We start from the raw sequence: 20,073 nt of genomic DNA, 5'->3' as shown, positions 1-20,073 counted from the left end.
TGGATACACACCGTCATTTATTTATCTCTTCATTCAGTCAGTGAGGAAGGAAACTGCAAGATTTGGAGGGTGAGGTTAATATAAGAGAGGTCGTGCAAAACTATACTAATGCCATCTTCTGTGTGGACCTAAATAACCACCTTTCTGGATTGGGCTTCTAAAATTTCTTTTGTCTCAACTACTATCGTATAAATCGCATATCTGCAAAATACAGCAATTATTATTTTTGCTTTTGAAAACAATCTTGTGTATGATTTTCGCTCTTTCTTTGATCAACAAAGCTTTGTTTGGTACACAAAAAGCAAAGCAACTGCTCCGCACAACATTAACCAGCATTAACATATAAGAGAGAACTCACCATATGTCACTCAGAGAAAACCATAGACATACAGAACAAAACCAAATAAAAATATATCATTTCACTCCTAAAATGAATTTTCATGAAGAATAATTTTGGTAAAGTTATGAAAACCTGAAATGCTCTTTTCACATCTCTTTTGGAGATAAACATGATAATGCAGAGTCTTCTCTGATTATTTCCACCATACAAAAATCAGAAAGGAAGACTTACAAGAAATCCAGGATGGGGAGAGGAAAAGAAAGACTTGTTTCTTGTGCTCTCTTTCTGGAAGTTAACGTCTTCCAATTTCTTCTCTGTTTTTGGGTGGGGATCATATTTGAGAGGTATTGCTCACTCCTCCAAAAAGGTGAGCTCTATCCATGAGTGCTTAATAGTGGCAGCTTGCCAAAAAAACTTCTCATTCACCCAGCACTGTCTCCAGAATATAAAATCTGTGCCAATGCCTAGCAGGGAAGAGAGTACATTTTCTTTGGTTTCTCAAGCTTGACTTTGGGACTACCTAAAGCAGCCTCTTTCAAAGACTGTTTATATCCGTGCCAGATGTGAGCAGGCAATAGGAGTCAGAGGATTCAAACAGCCTCCTTACCCTTTTCACATCGCTTTCTTCAAAGGCACCAGTCTTCTCGTCCCTGTCTGTGCTATTCCAAGAAGAGATGTGCAGCTAGAGGTGCTGTAAATAAGAACTCCTATCTCAGGGTATAAGAAAACATAAGAAGACATTTCTCTCATATGTTTTTGTTAGTGGAAGAAAGAAAAGCATAATTAGCCTTGTAATACCTTGATGTTTTAACTTTACAATGTTTGTAAACCAGTTAATATGTTAGTCCTAGCATTAAAAAAACAGAATGAGTTCAGACTGGGGTTTATTGTATGTGCAAAGCTAATGCCTGACACTGTAAAGAAACAAGTGTAATGTTAAAGGTAATATTTATTCTGGACAATACAACTGGCACATATATCTCACATATGTAAATTAGATGGGTTTTGGATAGAAGATAAGGTTTAATTAAAGGAAGGCTATTTTCACAAGATGAAGTCTTTCTTATCTAACACTTGTTCTTGTCAAGCCAGAGAGATTGTATGGCAATTGCTGGAGTTTTAATCTGTAAGAGTGTCTCCTTGGATATTACTTTCTGAAGGAGATGAACCTAATTAGAGTAGAGGTTCAGCTCAGCTCCCTGAGCTCACTGTCTGTGCCGGTTGATCAGCTGTGGCAGTTTTAGAATGAATACCCATCTTCTCTCCTGGGGCTGGACTGACAAGGCATGGTTGCTTGGCTTTGTCTCTGAAATCTTCCGATCTGTAAGCATTTTTGTGCTGCCTTTCTCTGAGGCTTTCAGATTAATCAGGGGTGAGGCCTATGCTGCATGTGTGCAGAAGGGCCCAGGGAGGTTTGAATTAAAGGTAGTTAAAGGTGCTTTAAAACAAAAGAGTTCCACTCAAACGAACAATGGAAGGTATTGCATATGTTGCAGTATGCTGGTCTGCAACATTGACCCACCTCCCTGTCTCCATCCCCAAATAACTATGAAGAATTGAACTATTATTTGAGGAAGTCATCTTTTTATCTGTCAGGGTCTGGAGAGAACATTATGTCACTTCAGGTGTGGCTTGGCTTAGCCCCCCCCCCGCCAACAAAAAAGCCATTCAAAAAGAAATAGCAAGCAGTCACTCAATATTCATTTGTACTTAAACCAAAAAAGAAATATGAGCACCTTTTCTTGACTTTAGTAATGTTTTTTGAGGAACTATGCTACAAGTCATAAACCTGATACCTGAAAGTTTACATTTCATAGATAAGAGTTACTCAGAAACCTCCCAAGATGAAACCAAGTTGAGAAATAATTAAAATTTCTGTGAAGGCAGTGCTTATAAATATTTATATCAGAATTAATGGAAAAAGGGGGTTGCTGATAATTTGTACAAGACTTTACGGTGCATCGTATTTTTTTACGATTTTTTAGGATTATTTCTCACCTCTCATTTGCTTTTGCCTCTAGCGTTTCAGTCATGCACACCTGTAAGGACAACAGGAATTATGATCATCTCGGAAAGCAAGGTTAAAGAGAATAAAAGTGCAGAGGCCGTGCGCTCGCTACGCAGAGCCGCTTAGGTCAGCTGCTGTGCTGGTACAGTGCCCCGGGTCGGTCCGTCGGTCGCAGCTGCCTGGCCCCAGTCCTGCAGGACTCCCAGCCCAAGGAACTGGAACGGCCTCGGGGGGAAGGGCAGGACGGTGAGAACGTAAAGGATATGGGTCGCTTTTCCTTCGCGGGGCGAGCTGGAGTCGGGGTTTCCGCGGGCTCTTCACAACCATCCAGACTAGCCAAGGCTTTCACTCGGCCACCCGGAAGAAGGTGAACCGCCTTAGCCGCGCTCCCGCCGCGGAGAGCTTGGGCCCGCCGCGGCCGCCGGCAGGCGAGGAGATGGCTGCTGGCGCGGAGACCCGCGGCTGTCCCCAGCGCTGAGGAGAAAGCCCTCAGAGACGTGGGGGCGCGCCCCGGGCAGGCGAATGACCGCGCACGGCCGGCCCTTCCCGCCGCCGCCGCCGGCCCCTCGGCAGGCTGAGAGGGGCGGCTGAGGGGGCGAGGCCGCCCGGCGGCCGTTGCCAGGCGGCCGTTGCCAGGCGCCCGGGGAACGCGGCGGGCGCCCGCCCGCGCGGGGAGCTTCGCCGTTGGGCCGGAGCGGAGAGCGGGCGCGGCGGTGGGTGAGTGCGCGGGACGGGCGGCGGGGCGGGCCCCGGGTGCCTCACCTGGCCCCGGGTGCCTCACCTGGCCCCGGCAGCCGCCATGAGCGGCCGGCGCTCCCCAGGGCGCCGGAGGGGGAGAGCGGAGAGTCGCCCCAAGGTAGAGACCGGCGGGGCTCGCCTGGGTGCCGTGCCCCGCCCCGGGGGGTGAGGGTGCGGGCCTTTCGGGTACTGGTGCTGCGTACGCTGCGGAGAACAAGGAGGAAAGCTGCATCTTAAACGGCTAACCACTGGAATTAGTTGGAACTCAAAACCAGTTTTGAGGACTTAATCTGTCCCCAAAGTTTAACTAACTCTGAATTCCTTTGGTCCTGCTGCCAGTGTCTTAGTGCTGCGTCAAGCTTAGGGTGGTCTTGGTGTGAAGTTTCATCCCGGTTGCAAGGGGTTTGCATTATCGCAGTTCAGAGGATGGTGGTGAAACGCGTCAACAGCGGTAGTTAAATCTTACTGCTTGTAGTGGTTTCAGCCCAGCCGATAACAAAGCACCACGCGTATGGCTATCGGTATTTTTCGATAGTGTGGTATTGGGTTTTGAGTCTGTAAAGCTGTAAGTGGTCGGTAATTTTGTCTGCTTAGGGACAGCTTTCATTGTATAGCATTGTGAGCACAACTGTAATTAGTTAAGGTGCTCGAATTATAATTCATGTCTGTATAAACAGTAAGTTGCTAAAATGGTATATTCCATGAAGAACCCTTAATTTTTGTAGTCTAAATACAGTATCTCTGAGTGCTTGCCAGAGCTTTCTTGGTTATCTTAAGATGAGAGGGGAAAATCATAGAATTGTTTAGGTTGGAAAAGACCCTTAAGATATGATACAGATTGGCCGTATGGAGCAACAAAACTGCTTTTGGTGTAGTCAGTTACTTGAGGCTTGAGGGTGTAAATGTGACTCAGACTTCAGTTTTGTTATTTTAAGTGTCGTTTGTACATTCAGATGCAGAGTAGGATTTAGCCTCCCTGCCCTTCATTAGCACTCCTGTTCCCACTGGGTAAAGCAGGCATCGTTGTAAACTTCCGCCAGTAATAGCAGGGCTGTATTCTCGCCAGATTTTATAACTTAATAAAACTGCAGGAATCCCAAAACACAGATGTACAGATGCTGTCTCTATTGCCCTTTGTGGATGCTTTTCCACTCAACCAATCCATAATTACCACGTTTTCAGGTTTGTAACTGTGCTTTGTTATTAATTCAGTAGCATTAGCTGGATCAGTGGCAAAATTAACTACCAGTGAATTTAAGACCACTGAATTTACCACCATAAAATTAACTAAGAAGTGGCAAAATTAACTACCACTGAATGTCACAGGACAGAGACCACCCAGAAGGCTTTTTTTCACAAAGCGTCTTTCAGGTCTTCCTAAATAATTCAGAATGTATTTTTGTGCACTATTAGCAGTACCTGAAGAAAACTCTGACTACTAGAATCAAGTGAACCTCACAGAATTCAGTATTCAGTGATGCTGATTTCTCGTGCATTACAGGATCAGCCTGTGCAAGCAATGGAGTTTCTGCATCGCACTGTATCCATATCTTGATTATGCTGGGATTTTAGAAATCTGAGGACTCAGAAAATTGGAAAACTTTATGAGGCAGTAATGCTCCCATAGACTGAGATGTTAAAATAAGTTGATAGTGCCAAAATGGTTAGCAACTTATGGCTTCTTACAAAAAGGCCATATAATATTTTTTTAAAAAGACAATATTGTTTCAGGAAAATTATTAATCTTATATTGATTAATTGATGAATTAGTATGAATACTTGATGTGCTACATTTCTGCTGGCCTTTGTGAAGTATGTGTGAAGGATATGGGCCCAACTCAGAGAGGATGATTGAAGGGCATTCCTAAGATGTAACAGAACCATTGTGAGTAAGGCTGTTGGAAACTTGAGACCAGGCCTGGAGATGCATTTCCTCTCACAGTGCTATGGGAGAATAACTGTAATGGCAGCCCAGCTTGAGGCAGTTTTTAGCATAAACGTTAAGGATCAGATTCTCTACTGTCCGGAACACTTCAAAATTTATTTGTTCAGAATGGTGCTAGTAGTGTGCATATTCTTCCTTGGTGAATAATGTATACTGATTTTTTGGTTGTTGTTAAGCATAAATTACTTCTTATTATTAAATACTCCCTGCAAATCCTTGAAGATTAAGTAAAATACTTTCTTCCTCCTTGTCCTTACAGATTGAAGATCTGAAGAAGATAAACCATGAGCTAAGGCAACATGTCATACAACTTCTTGATAAGAAGCAGGTGGTGGAAAGTCAAGTGGATAGGTTCACCAGTAAAAAAGATCATCAGTGTAAAGAACTGGCTGTAAATGGCAAACTGTCTGAGCAGCTGGAGAAAGAATTGCTATTCAATACTGCTGATAAGGAGCTTGAGGAAGCAAAGGTATCTATTTATTAGAATTAATACTGTCCAGTGATATTTTAATGTTGGATGTGTGGATGGTTCAAGGATTAAAATCATGCTTGCAGTTGGAAAGAGTGTAATTTCAGTGAAAACTGCTTTTGATTTCACAGGATAATGGAAAATTGCATTCTATGCACATGCAATTACGTAATTTAGTAGTAGTAGTCAGAAGGGAGAAAGCATATTCTTTGTTTGCCATTACTGTAACTACATACTTATTTCTTTAGCCCATAGGTATAGTCAAACTGTCCCTGTTTTAAAAAGTTCCTCCATAAGACAGTTCTAGGAAAACATATCCCATACTTCCTTTTTCATTCACTCACCTGAGAGTAACTCAACTGTTAATGTTTTTCCTAATCCTGGACTGCATCTGAAGATAAAACTTTTAACTGATTCCCTTCTAGATTGAGTTTATTGTTACTAAATAGTATGTTTTCAGCCTACTCAAACTAGAAAACATGTACAAAATGCTTCTTTGGACTAGAACAGTTGAGCTAAAATGCTGGATTTGCACTAATGATTATACAAAACTAATGCATCTCTTGCTCTCAATTTTTTTATGGTAGATTCAAATTCGACACCAGCAGAACGAGATAAAGAAGCTGGAACATACGGTGAAAACACTAAAATCTGTGAGTTAAACATGTATCCTTAATATATATGTAGCTATGAAATCAGGTCATTTCCATATGAAATTAATACTTGTACAAATGAATTTCACTTGCTTTGTTTTCACTGGATGACAGTCAAGTTATAGAATGGATAAACATATCTGTTTTCTTGTAGTTCTCTGTCTCTAGGGGAATGGGAATCTGTTTCTGTTTTGCAACTAGCCTGTAATGATTTTGCTTTTGAGAATCTTAATTTTTTTACAAAATTGCATGTAACTGTTTTGAATACCTTGTAAATCACTTGCATAACAGAACGAAGTAACATTTTTTTATTTAAAATTTTTATCTTAATATTCCATCTTCCTTAAGGTGTAATGATACTGTTGGAACATTTCGAAATGTATACAATGATGTAATTTTAGAAATATTTGCCAGTAGTAAATGTAACTTAAATTAACATTTGAATTTATTAAGTGGACTCATTAATTTCCTTCCAGTATAAATTGATAGGGAATTTTTTTTTATGTGTTCAAGATAATAATTTCTTCCTGTAATTAAAAGATTTGTCTCAAATTTCAGGGGGGGGGGGATGGGTTGGTTTTTTTTCTTTCCTGTATAAAATATTTGACCTTATGCCACAATCCTGCAAAGAACCCCCTCTGGAAAAAAACCACTCTGACCATATAGAGCTTATTGCTCAATTACCCTGGAAAGATTTTGATCCTTCAGCCAGAAAGCTTGGGATTTGAGAGCTAGATTCACTGAGAGATTTAGGTGATTAATTTATAACTTTTCAGGGATTTAAAGACCTACTTCTGCACGTGTCTTAAAAATAATAAATTTGCAGAGTTTAGTATTCCTTAGGTGCTTAAGCTTTTATGAGTCCAGGTATTTCCAAAAGATAGATTGTAACAGAGAGGGATTTGGTGTGCAATTTTGAACTTTGGAATTGTTGTTGTTTGGAATCTATTTTAGGCCCCTGCATGGCTTCCTGGATTTCAACGATACTTATTTGCACATTACTTTATTTCCATTTCAGAAATTCACTTTTCATGGATCTTAAGCAAGCATAGTGGCCTAATTTCTTTCATATCTAAAAATTCATTAGATATTCCAACACAAATCTACTTAATTGTCCTCCTTAGTTTTGAACTGATATATTCCAAGTTAATTAACATTTAGCTTTTATGTCCTTTTCTGTCCTGTTAGAGTCCTTTTAGAAGGACATTCAGACGTATTCTGCAATATAACAAAAAAGAGACATTCAGAAGTTACTTTAAAGTACTAATTAGATATCTGCTTCATCTTCATTTTGAAGAGTATGTTTATCCATTTTACACTGAAGTATCATTCATTACAAACGTATTTCATTGAATGAATTCTCTCATATTTGCACATGCAGATTATTTTACAAACAGAAGCTGAAATAAAGCAAGGGAGGTCACCTTCAAGGCTTGATACCTTTATTAAGACATTGGAAGAGGACAAAGATTACTGTAAATGTGAGACTGAGAATTTGTTGAAGGTATTTCGAAACGTGTTTTCAAGTCCTAAGCGAACCTCTACTTGTGGCAGCATGTCAAAAAAATTTTCATCCATCCAGGTGAGCTTGAGAAAACACTTTGGAAAAGGAGGAATGCATTTTTTAGAATGTTGGTTTATCTTATGCTAAACTACCAAAGCCATAATTACCAGGAAGAAAAACTAATTGATTATAAATGGAAGGATGCATAAGATGGGAATGGGCCAATAATGTGAACTTAACTGCTGCTTTACACTGCATGCATATATATCACTTTAAATAGTTACTGACAACTGCTTACATTTTATGTAATTATTAACATGATTGTCAGTACCATTTGTGATAGACGTTTGCTGCTCAAAATAAATGTGTATTTTAGAAAATGGTATGTGTATCTGGTCTCTAATACTAAGAAATATATATGTACAGTCTTGACTATCTAGAGGTTACTAGGTTGAAGGCTTATTAAATCTTTCATAGAAATTTCCAAACCAGATATAATAAGAAAGCATATCAAGTTTTATTTCTCTACTTTAATGTTATATCACCTTATTCTTTAAGGGAGTGAGTTCTGATCCAGAAGTTTTGAAAATACTGAGAGAAAGTGAAGAACTGAAGTCAGCGCTGAAAAAATATCAGCGCCATGTGGCAGAAATTCAGGGTAACTTCAAGGTTTTAACAGCTGAGAGAGACAAAATTGTCAATCTTTATGAACAGGTAATTTTATTTATATTTGTATGATTAATTAAAATAACTTAAGGTGATGTGCAAAAAAATCCTATTTTTGTTTTTGTGTGAAAAAGAAAAAAAAAATGCAAAGCATTTGTTTAAAAAATAGAAAAAAAGTTATGGAAATTCTGTGATTTGAATCTGTTGGTTAAATACAAGTCTGTAAGTGCTGTCCTGAGTTAAGAACGCTTTCCTGCATTGAGGAATATATGCACAAATCATTACTTCATCTTTGATACTACACAGTTTCTGGGATGCTCTGCATTACTAGCCATATGCCATAGGGATACATTACATTGTCTATTCCATATTTCTGTTATGCTGCTGTTTTTTTAAAAACAGGCACAGGAAGAGATTTCCCGACTTCGTCAGGAAGTTATCAAATGCCCCAGGACTCCTAAAAGTACTGTGACAGCTCAAGCTATGTTAAGACATGTGGAGGTAGAAAGGGATACAGCACTGTCAGATTTCCGAAGGATGACTACAGAACGTGATAGCCTCAGGGAGCAGTTAAAGGTTTGATTCTTACCCCCACCCCCCACCCCCCAGTTATTTTAACATGAAAACTGCTTAGTAGTCTAATTAAAGTTGCTGAAGATTTCTATTCTAATCCTGAGAGTTAATGGCATTACATGTCTGGTGAGTTCAGATGTGCTCTATATGTGATTTTGTTGTTGTTTGATACAGATTTCCCAAGAGACTGGATTTAATGAAAAGGCGCATTTGGAACAGAGAATTGAAGAGCTAGAAACGACTATTCAAAATGTAAGGGAAAATAATTATTTATGGAATTGTAAATGTAATACAGGTGATGTTCATGGTTAACCCTGCAGGACCAACCTGACCGCTTTCTATCAGGAAACAACAGGCTGAGGGCAGTGGATGTTTACCAATACTGTAGCAAGGCTTTTGGCACTGTTACACAGTGTTCTTGTATCCAGGTTAGGATGTTATTGTCTGGATGCATGGGCAGCTAGGTGGGGAAAAATTTGACTGGATGGTCAGTCTTACCAGGTAGCAGTTAGTTTGGTCTGGGGACTGTTAACATGGAGCACTGCAGGGGTTTGTTCTGAGGCCTGTCCTGTTTAACATCTTCATCAGTGACCTAAAGGAGGCAACAGAATGCGTGCTCATAAAGTTTGCAGATGACACCAGATTAGGGAAAGCTGTTGATATACTCAATAGCAGGGCTGTCATCCATAGGCACCAAGACAGGTAGGAAGAATGGACAACAGGAACCTTATGAAGACCAACAGGAATGAATGCCAAGTTCTGAATTTGGGAAGAAGAGCCACTGGCACCAATACAGGTTGGGGACCAATGAGTTTGGGAGCAGCTCTGCTGAAAATTCAGGCCCTGGAGGCCTTGCTGTACAGCAAGCTGTACATGAGCCAGCAGTATGCCATGGTGGCAAAGAAGGCCAAGCGGGTACTAGGCTGTGTGAACAAGACACAGCCAGTAGCTCAAGGGAAGCGATTGTCCCCCTTTGCTGAGCACTCATTAGACCACATCTGGAATATACCACATCCAGTTTTGCCACTACGGTACAGGAAACACATTGCCAAACTGGAGTGAGTTTAATGGAGGACTCCCACAATACTTGGGGCTGGAACACTTTCCGTATGAGAGGAGACTGGTGGAACTGGGCTTGTTCCACTTTGAGTAGAGGTGGTTTAAGGGGGATGTAAGTCCTACCTGCCAGTACTCATACAGAAGTCAGAAACGGGCCTTTCATAGCAGTGCATGGTGGAATGATGAGCAGCATTGGGCATCAGTTGAAACAAGAAGGGTTCAGGCTGAGTACAAGAAAATACTTCTTTCCCATGAGGACAGTTGAGCAGTCCCCAGCCTTGGAGATTTTCAAGATCTGACTGGACAAAGCCCCGAGCAACCTGACCTCAGAGCTAGCCCTGCTTAGAGCAGGAGTTTAGACTAGAGACCTCCTGGAGTCCATTCCAGTGTGAATTATCTTATGATTGTATATTGTTAAGACCTGATGCTCCAAAACCAAATGTTACTGTACTGTTCTGGCAAGTCCTATTTAATATGGTTTAAGTTACTTGTATGTGCAGTTGTTTGCTAACATATGGCACTAAAATAGAAAATGAAAACATTAATACAATGAATATAAATTTTAAGTATATTTACAGTCTTGTTAGAACTTGATTTTTAAATAGATTAACATTGATTTCTGTAGTGTATCTTTCTTCTAGATCTTATGGTTATAAATTCTGGTTCATTTTCTTTTTCCCCTTCAGCCTCTTAAATCCTACCAAGTTTATAAGTATAGTTCCAAGGATTATAATATTAAACTGAGTGCATCTGTGATGAAGAATACACTGTAGGCTTAAATAGCTCTCCGTACTCTGAGTAGTAAATTAGCTTTAATCACACGCTTGACATGTGATGTGTAGTGAATATTGGGTATAGTCCTCTTTTAGGTACATCATCTTATTTCTTCAGTTCATCTGGTACCCTTTGAGGCCGATACATCAATATGAAATTTTTGGCACTAGTATTGAAGAAATTACTGTGTACCAGAGGCTTACGGACTTGCTCTTTAGATGTCTGACCTTTGATTATAGTAACACAGAAATTAGTACTGAAAGAATCAGTAAATGAGGAGAGGGATGAGGTGAGAATTTTTTACCTTGAAAGAGCTGTTTCAAATAATTTATAAAGGACAGTTCTTTGAATGTTACGTGTAAGCATTTTAACAAAGAAACGCATCTTTCTTTAAACTGGAGATTTCAAACTAATTTTGCTGGAGTCTGTGCAAGAGGTTTTGGACCTGTTCTTTGTTCTATGTACAGAAGGTACCTAGAGGTAAAGACCTTGTTGTGGTTACTTGGTCATATAGTGCTTTATGCGAGTGTTTCACAGTGATTTCTCTATCCAGTTATCGGCATAGCTATATAACTTAGTAGAGGCCTAAAGCTGTCATTGGTAGTGTTGTATCCTGAACTGGGGTTTCTCCCTTCATACACTCATAGTGATGTCTTCTGTTATGTTATTTTGCACTGCAAACTTTTAATGTTGATCGATGCCAAACACTTTTGCCCTTGGGCATAATTACCAACCTAAAATTTACATTAATAAATCAAAATATTCCCAGAGATCTGAAACAGGAAATTGATGGTTGTCCTTCAAAGGAAGTGAAAAATCACATTTCAGCTCTTTGCCAACTACCTTCAGTAGACTTGGAGTCAGGCCCTGAGTAAATGAGATACTTGGACATTTCTTCAGTAAAAGATTTGTGCTAAAAACAGAGTAGAATTTGAATTAATAGGAGAAATTCTATGTATAAATTAGCTTTTTTTTTGCTTTGAATGTTTAATTATATTTATAGTTAGGTAGTGAACGGTTAGAACATATGTCTGAAGTGGCACTAATGAAAGACACCATTGATTCTCTGGAAACTGAGATGAAAAGATTGGCAAGAGCAGCACTGGACTCTGAAACTGAGCTGAGCCGACAGGAAGCTGAATATGTTTCACTTCGGTAAGTAAAAGTATATAATTGCATTAGTTTGACGAGTAACGTCAGCCTATAGTCATTGGTTTTCATAACTGTTATATAGCTCAAAGGCAAAGGAGTTTACGATAGTTGTTCTTATGAGTCATCCTTCTTTTTGGAATGAAATTGTTTTCCTCATTGCTTATTTATATGTAAATGTTCTTGGCTTGTTGATATTATGATATGCTGAAGACCATCTTCAGTGAAAAAGTAAAATTCACTCTGACTTAGAGTTAGGATCTTCCTATTAGAGGCTTCAGGGATTGATGTTTTTTGGTAAATTGCATATGAATTAATTTTTTTTTTTCATTTTTTATTGTTGCTTTTATAGAGGCAAGCAGACACACATAAACTAATGAGTGTCACGTGTAGTTAGTTTCAAACATCCTTTTCTTAGTCTTGGAGCTTTTTCATGAGAGGAAATAAAACTGAAGCCTTGCATAGGGTTTATGGCCTGCTGCTCAACTGGAGTTGCTAACCATGTTCAGAAGTATGTAGTGGGACTAGGCTCAATCGAAGCCTTTAGGGAATAAAGCATAGGTCAGTGAGTGCAAGATACAAAAGGATAATTTACTGACTGGAAGTAAAGATCAATCACGTGTGAAGTTTGTGTGGAGAGATACAAAGGACTAGATCACAGACTGAACTAGGCTACAGAGTGAACAGACTGCAAGAGAAGATACTGGGACTATTTCCTCTTGTATTTCCTTAAATACAATTCAGTTAGGCAAACACTGTCCTACACCTGTGTGTCCTTACAAGTGACTGGTGTACTTGACACACGGGTGTTGTAGGTTTTTTGTTGGATTTTGATTGGTGGGAATGCTGGGTACTAGCGTGCAGTGTTGTGCTGGCCCACAATACCTTTCTAAGGATACTGTGATTTCTAAAATAACATGAACTCCTTTGCAAAATCCAGTTCTGAGTTATTGCTGCTTTATAATAAATTGTCAGATTTATGAATACTGTAAAAATTGAGTTGTTGAAGATTAGTTGCTGCTACTGAAGTATCTTTTTCTTTTCCCCCTCAAACCAGGCTGATAGTTCTCGTCAGTTTCTTCAACAGTTTGAGAATCATTAATATTACTACATGATTTGAACGTATTAATATTACTACATTGATTTGACTTGGGTATAACTTGAAATAGGTCAGGCATTCTAATGTATGTCCCAAGTGATGATTTATATTTTAATAATTTTCGAGAAGTTTTTATGTCCACCTGTTATAAAGGATTTTTCTTACTTTTCTGTGATTCTTTACAGGAGTATTCAGACCTTAATATCTAGAGATTAAAGTTAACATCAGTAAAATATCCCAAATAGTCTAAAATATACAGAAGAATCTCACTTTTTCCTAACTTCTGCAATTTTAGTGACATTTCAAAAAGGAAAAAAATTAATATATAAACATCTGAATTCTCCTGTTTAATGCTTCTGCTTTTCCAGTTTATTGAATGAAAAGACAGAAGAGAGTCTTTCAGAGACTCAGCAAAGCCTTGTTAAGAAAAAATATGAAATGCAACTTGCCCAAGAGAAAATTATGCTTTTGGATGAAAAAATTGGTGAGTGACAGATACTGTTTTTTTAATAAAATTCCGTAGGCTAATTGTTAATGCTTTTTTTCTTTTTTTTTCCTTATGGATTGAAAGAAAGTGTTGAATGCAAATAAACATACTTTTGACAGTTTTAACTTTTCAAGTGCAAAACATTTGTTTTCATTCATTACTGGAAGGTTTTTGCATTTTAAAATTCTGTAATAAAGCTCTTGCAAGTAAGTTTCAGTGACAACACATACTGTCAGCTGAACAAGGTGTGTTGGTAGCAATGTGCAGTGTCTGAGCATATCAGTTACATTTATGATCCACTAAGGCAGTGGTAGCACCTCTCAGCACCATAAGATGATGATGATGGAATCAGGAAAACATCCTTTATAGTATATATCCTATACTGTGTGTTGCACCTTTTTTATATTATGGAAGTAAAGGAGGTGGATGCAGAGAATTCCTGTAGTGCCAAGGAATATGTTCTCAATTCCAAAGTTACAACTGTATTATGTCCAACTGCATCTATAGAAATAATCTGTTCTCAAATGCAGTGCTGAATTTGTGAAGGGAGAATAAAGCTAACCTATAACTAATTACATTTAACGTTAGAGCTGACTAATGCTATTAAAATACCTTGTTTTCTGTTAACTGGAGTTTGAAATTTGTAATTATTTGGATTTAAATATTTCATTTGAGGTGAACATTTCTTTCAAATGAATAAGCATTTCATTCAAAGTGAACTTATTTTTTTTTAATGTTTTGGCTAAGGTGTTTAAGCCACTCCTGAGAAGGCTAGAGAAAAAGATGTTTTGTCCACATTTAAACAAAATATGTGCATTTTAAAGTCCTGTACTCCTGGTACAGTAAAGTAGGGACTTAATGTTTGATAGGCATGTCAGCCTATGTGTTGTTGCATGCTTTTGGTCATTCCCAGGAAATGTGTCTGAATTAGGTGTATTTTAAGCCTAAAAAAAAATAATTAAAAAATCAGTTCATTAAAGCTGAATAGAGACTTCAGAATTTGGCATATGAGGTCTCATATAATCTGACTGAAGCATGTTCCAATCTAGATTCATTAGCATTTTTCATTACTGTGAGGCAAGTCCAGACAAAGAAACTTGAAATTAATGGAGACTGTCTGTATTGTGCTATTATCCTGTGACCACAGGGATAACAGTAGAAGATGCTGAAGGAGAGGAACCACAATGTAGGTGTGAGGAGAAGATGTACTGAGAGAAGAAAGTTGAGAGGTTTTAACCGCAGGATCAATAAGGAGAGGATGCTAAGATTACAATTTGGATGAGGCAGCATAATTCTAGTGAAATAGGTAGGAGAAGTAAAGTTAATAAAGACCTAGGAGATAAGTGAAGAATAGGAATATTGGCTGAATAAGAATTTGCAATGAGGAGGATTGGTTGTCAGAGGAGACTGTAAGTGTGAAACAGTGAGATTGGGAGTCAGTGAATGGAGAAACAAAGTGTGGATGTGGTACCAGGGAAAGCTGGGGCAATGCAAGAAATCAGAGTCTGAAAATTAGTAAAGTGAGGGGAGAGGGTGAAGAAGGATCAGAGACATCCCGTGAGAAGAGCTAGTATGAAGTAGTTAAAGAGGCTGGAAAGATCCTCAAAATTGGATGACTAGTTTGGAGATTGTGGGTATTTTGGACACGCACCGTGACTAGAACCTGTGAGCAACTATACACACAGGATATTTAGGACTTGGACAGTAATGCTGAAAGCAGGAGAAAGATTGGAAGTAAAAGGAGGTTGAGATGGAAAATGTGGATTTAGGAGTTTAGTATTAGTAGGGAAGGAGTCTAGGATGAGAAACCTTAAGACTTGGGGCTGACCAAAGTGAAGAGAAAGTATAAGCAGGTAATGGTATCTTCTTGGAGAGGTAGAATTGGAGAAGATGGAAGAAAAGTGTGTGTGTCCACTGGAGAACCTTTTCCCTTTTTGGAGTCTGGAATGGAACTAGGGATTTCCAAGTCTTGTGTTTACCTTCTCTTGTCAGCAAAATAATGTACACTTGGCAAAGTGTCTCTTTTCCAGTGCTTGTCTGCAGAGAGAACAGCAGTATAGTCTCACAATGGTTTGTCTTTTATGTCATGTGATTTGACGCATGATGGGAATCCAAATGGTACTTTTTGTTTTTCACACAAATTAAGTAACTTATTTCAGAGACAAACACTAAGAAGTTGGGAATGCCAGTCTTAAGGTTGTCTGTACTACTTAATAAATAAACCCCAGGTTAGTTTTTAACTTATGGTATTGTTTTTAATTACACTATCATGTGGTGTCTTTCTATAAGAGTCTTTGTGCCAACTTTTGCAGAGTTTTGTAGGGAGTAAATCGGTGTTGTCTGGTGAAGCAAGCTTATCTGTCAGATCTTCTCCTTAGCCAAAAATACAGTGAATAAAACAGGTAACTGCAGAAAGAGAAAGCACACAGTATTTAAACTGTTAAATATTGTTATGCAGTGTTTTATACTATTGCTGTCTGTACATTAGAATTTTGGGGTGATGCATAACCAAACTTTTCAGAATTGCTCAGTAACTACACATATGACCTATTTTCTGAGTGCCTGATTTGAGGCTTTGGTTATTAATTTTCAGAAGTGTTGAGTACTTACAGCTGTGGCAGCAATCCATGGTTGGTTTTTTAACATGTAATACTTTCTATCCTGAAAATTTAGGTCACAGTTTGAGCATCCAAAATAATCAGATAGCATTTTCAATTGATCTTTGTGCCTCCATTCCTCCTCTGTAAAATGGTGGTAACACACTGTTGCTTAGAATCACAGAATGGTTGAGGTTGGAAGGCGCTTCCGAAGGTCATCTTGTCCAAACTCTCTTCTCAAGCAGGGACACCTAGAGCCAGTTGCCCAGGACCATGTCTAGATGGCTTTTGAATATCTCCAAGGAAGGAGACTCTGTAACCTCCCTGGGCAACCTGTTCCAGTGATCAGTCACCCTCATAGTAAAAAAAAAAAGTGTTTCCTGATGTTCAGAGGGAACCTCCTGTGTTTCAGTTTGTGCCCATTGCCTCTTATCCTGTCCCTGGGCACCACTGAAAAGAGCCTAGCTCTGTTCTCTTTGCACCCTTCGTTCAGGTATTTATATACATTTATAAGATCCCCCTCTGAGCCTTCTTTTCTCCAGGCTAAACAGTCCCAGCTCTCTCAGCTTTTCCTTATAGGAGAGATGCTCCATCCCTCAGTCATCTTCATGTCCCTTCACTGGACTCTTTCCAGTATGTCCATGTCTCTCTTGTACTGGGGAGACCAGAACTGGACCCAGCACTCCAGATGTGTCTCATCTGAGCTGAGCAGAGGGGAAGGATCACCTCCCTTCACAAGGTGGCAATACTTTCCTTAATGCATCCCAGGATACCATTCACCTTCTTTGCAGCAAGGGCACATTGGTGGCTTATGTTCAATATGTGTCCACAAGGACGCCCAGCTTTCCTGCCAAACTGCTTTCCAGCTGGGTGGCCCCCAGTGTGTATTGATGCCTGGGGTTGTTCCTCCCCAGGTGCCGAACTTTGCCCTTCTCCTTGTTGAACTTAATGAGGTTCCTGGCAGCCCATTTCTCCAGCCCGTCAAGGTCCCTCTGGATGGCAGCATGACCCTCTGGTGTATCAGCTGCTCCTCCCAGTTTTGTGTCATCAGCAAAATTCCTGACCATAAGCTCTGCCCCATCCTCCAGTTCATCAGTGAAGATGTAAAACAGGACTGGACCCAGTATTAACCCCTGGGGCACACCACTGTTTTATCAGCTTCCAACTAGACTTTGTGCCACTGATCACCACCCTCTGCACCTGGCTGTTCAGACAGTTTTCAGTCCACCTCACTGTCTGCTCATCCAGCCCATATGTCAACAGCTCATCTATGAGTATCTTATGGGAGTGTCAAAGGCCTTATTGGACTCAAGGTAGACAACATCCACTGCTCTCCATCTACCAGGCCAGTCATTTCATCATAAAAGTTTATCAAGATGGTCAAGTATGACTTCCCTTGGGTGAAGCCATGCTGACTACTACTGATGATTTTCTTGTCCTTAAAGAGCCTGGAAATTGTTTCCAGGATTAGCTGCTCCATCAGAATTTTCTTTAGAGCCAGGTTTGAACACTGTCTTAGCAGGTTCCAGAGCCATGCATCCAAAAATATGAGGTGGAAATTTAAGCGCCTTTCATCTTGTGTTTCGAAATAGGGAAAGATTCTGTGGAAAAAATAGAATGTAAATACATGCTATGATGTCCCTGAAAGGACTGAGCTACAGATCATTTTACTTTGGATGTTTTATCTCCTGGAAGTGGTTAATAAGTATCCTTCAATAAGCCCAATTACACTGATATTTAAAGAGTAGTTTGCAGCTTGCATGGTTTTTATAAGATGTAAGGTTCACTGTAAGGTTTCTGTGGTTCTCCTCTGTGAATGCAATGTATGTAGATCATATAAGGATTGATTCTCTGAGCATTTAAAGGTAAATGTAGTGTGTAACACCTTATTAGCTGAATGAAGATAGGGAGAGACATCTTTTAGAATTTGATTTTGTAATGAGTAGATTGCTTTTTTCATTATTATCTTTGCAATTTTTAAGTGGTGTTGAATTTTATAATTGCATCACTCTTACTCACTTTTACATAAAGTTAATTTAAATTAAAAAAAATATTTCAGGAAAAACTAGCTAATATCAGGATATCAATCTCTCTTACTTCATCACTCATTACATGCTGTAGTCTACATATTGCTTCTGTCTATAGTAATTCTGTTTAAGCCTTTATTGTTATAATACCCAAGAAAGTTATTTTTTAATGATCTAAACATTTGTTTTGAGCCAAGTAATTTAAGGCCTTGATCTAAGGAAGAATGCAGTTCCAGAAATATCAGTCAGATTATTTATATATTTCAAAAAGGTACATGCTTCAGTGTTCTCTTGAAGGGGAGCTTTTGCCATGTTCTTTTACGCTTTAGAAGTGTATCAAAATAATTTTTATTTCAAATGGTTGAATTAATAAAAATGAGACTTTTCTGATTGTGTCCAGATAACTTTTCAAGACAAAGTCTTGTACAACAACAGGAGATCTGTGCTTTGAAAGAAACAATTGCACAACTTGATAAAGAGAAGGCATCTTTGCAAGACTGTGTGGAAGAAGGAAGAGAGAAGATTGTTACTTTTGAGGAAAGCCTGGCAATTAAAGTATGTTACAACATGTAAATAGTTACAAAAGGTAAATAGGGCAAGGATCTGTTGGGTCATCACACCTATCTTATATTGGTATCTACAACAGTGCTCAGTGCTGACCTAGTTGTGCTCCAGTTTCAAGGCAACAATAAAATTCACGTTGACTTCAACAGCAGTAGGTTGGTGCAGTGTTGGTCATCTCATGTTTGATGTTTTGTATGGTTTATACTTATCAAGAGAGGAGACTTTAAGTACTTTCCTGAAGTGGAGAAGAGTAAATTAGCCAATAAAATATTTTGTTTATCATAAAATTTAGCCTAAATTCTTCCTTGGGATCCACTGATGTTAAAGATGCAGGGTGCTAAATAATATTGCCTTTGTTGTCATTGATGAAGCATCTGAATTACATTTTTTTCAGCTTAAGGTATATTGCACAGTGTGATTTCAAACTATATAATGAAGCTGCTTAGTTCTTGGCTCTGAAATGTTATTTTTCACTTCAGCTTAAGTCACCTGGATGTTGATTTAGGCTAGACTACAGAGGTATTTTTTAATTGTTGTGGTTGTTAACTCAAGAATTTGTATTGATTTGTAACAAAATCTTAAAGAAAAGATAATTGCAGGACAGGCTAAAATCATCTTGCCATAAGCACTAACTTTGTATTTTTAAAACTGTAAATTGTAAAATTATGTCCGTTTTAGAGAAGAGATGGCTGTCTCTCACCTCTCTTGTGTCTCCAGTGGAAGATATTTTCTTAGCCTATCTATGCTTCTTTTAATATCTGTATCCAAAGACAAGGGAGTGAAGTAATATACTTTGTGATGGAATTCTTTTTTTATCAGTTACACGCTACCAGACTCTGATAGTTTATTCATTGTAGAAAAGCTGTGATAACTTATCTTACAGGCAGAAGACATCATTTAGTTTTGGGAGTGTGAGCCAAATGCTGCCTTTAGAACCACAAAGGATTAAAAAAATCTAATTAAAATTATTATATTCTGTGGAAGATAATAATATTTGTTCCTTTATTTGCCAAATTAGATTATCAGAATTTTCAGCTCTAAACAGTACATGATGACACTTGGAAAACCACAATCCATTTTGCCTTACACAGTTAAATTAATCAGCCAGCTGAATAAAAGGAAATATAATGTTTTTTCCCATTTATACTGAGGAGTGGTAAGAGGTTTATTTTAATTTTGTATTTCTTTTCAAGGAGAAAATAATTTCGGATTTCAAGATTCTGATTTCTGAGTTGGAGTGTTCCACAAAGTAAGGATGAAATGTCAAGATCATTATAAAATTTTGATTAACTTACAAGATTAACTCAAAAATTGAATCATAGGATGTGCTAATGTGTAAATATTTTTTAGTCTATTAAATATTAAAATGTTACAGCTTTGTTTCATGACTTGCAAACTTAACCACTGGAAAAGCTATCATT

General features: G+C 38.6%; 1 protein-coding gene and 1 long non-coding RNA gene across 5 annotated transcripts in view; one reads left to right on the top strand and one right to left on the bottom strand.

Annotated features, from left to right (window-relative positions):
- Nucleotides 1-687: 687 nt before the first annotated feature.
- Nucleotides 688-2,426, bottom strand: LOC138681887 (uncharacterized). Its single transcript, XR_011322088.1, has 3 exons — nucleotides 2,339-2,426; nucleotides 948-1,047; nucleotides 688-804 (listed from the first exon to the last, which is right to left on the bottom strand). It is a non-coding gene; the product is annotated as an uncharacterized lncRNA (long non-coding RNA).
- A 2,864-nt stretch (nucleotides 2,427-5,290) lies between these two features.
- TSGA10 (testis specific 10) overlaps nucleotides 5,291-20,073 on the top strand; it is a 33,920-nt gene continuing 19,137 nt past the window's right edge. For 2 of the 4 annotated variants that reach the window (XM_069770049.1, XM_069770047.1), the window contains exons 1-9: nucleotides 6,109-6,153; nucleotides 7,535-7,735; nucleotides 8,216-8,371; nucleotides 8,726-8,899; nucleotides 9,071-9,148; nucleotides 11,733-11,884; nucleotides 13,346-13,461; nucleotides 18,489-18,643; nucleotides 19,846-19,901. In XM_069770049.1, the coding sequence (XP_069626150.1) occupies nucleotides 7,709-7,735; nucleotides 8,216-8,371; nucleotides 8,726-8,899; nucleotides 9,071-9,148; nucleotides 11,733-11,884; nucleotides 13,346-13,461; nucleotides 18,489-18,643; nucleotides 19,846-19,901 (914 nt within the window). In that variant the 5' untranslated portion in view covers nucleotides 6,109-6,153; nucleotides 7,535-7,708. Of the gene's footprint in view, nucleotides 5,501-6,087; nucleotides 6,154-7,534; nucleotides 7,736-8,215; nucleotides 8,372-8,725; nucleotides 8,900-9,070; nucleotides 9,149-11,732; nucleotides 11,885-13,345; nucleotides 13,462-18,488; nucleotides 18,644-19,845; nucleotides 19,902-20,073 lie in introns of those variants that run through there. The other 2 variants (XM_069770048.1, XM_069770046.1) reach the window with 2 other exon arrangements.

Source organism: Haliaeetus albicilla, chromosome 25 (assembly GCF_947461875.1).
Source record: "Haliaeetus albicilla chromosome 25, bHalAlb1.1, whole genome shotgun sequence".
Lineage (NCBI taxonomy): Eukaryota > Metazoa > Chordata > Aves > Accipitriformes > Accipitridae > Haliaeetus > Haliaeetus albicilla.
The sequence above is the reverse complement of the archived record's forward strand: the minus strand, read 5'-3'. Positions and strand labels throughout refer to the sequence as shown.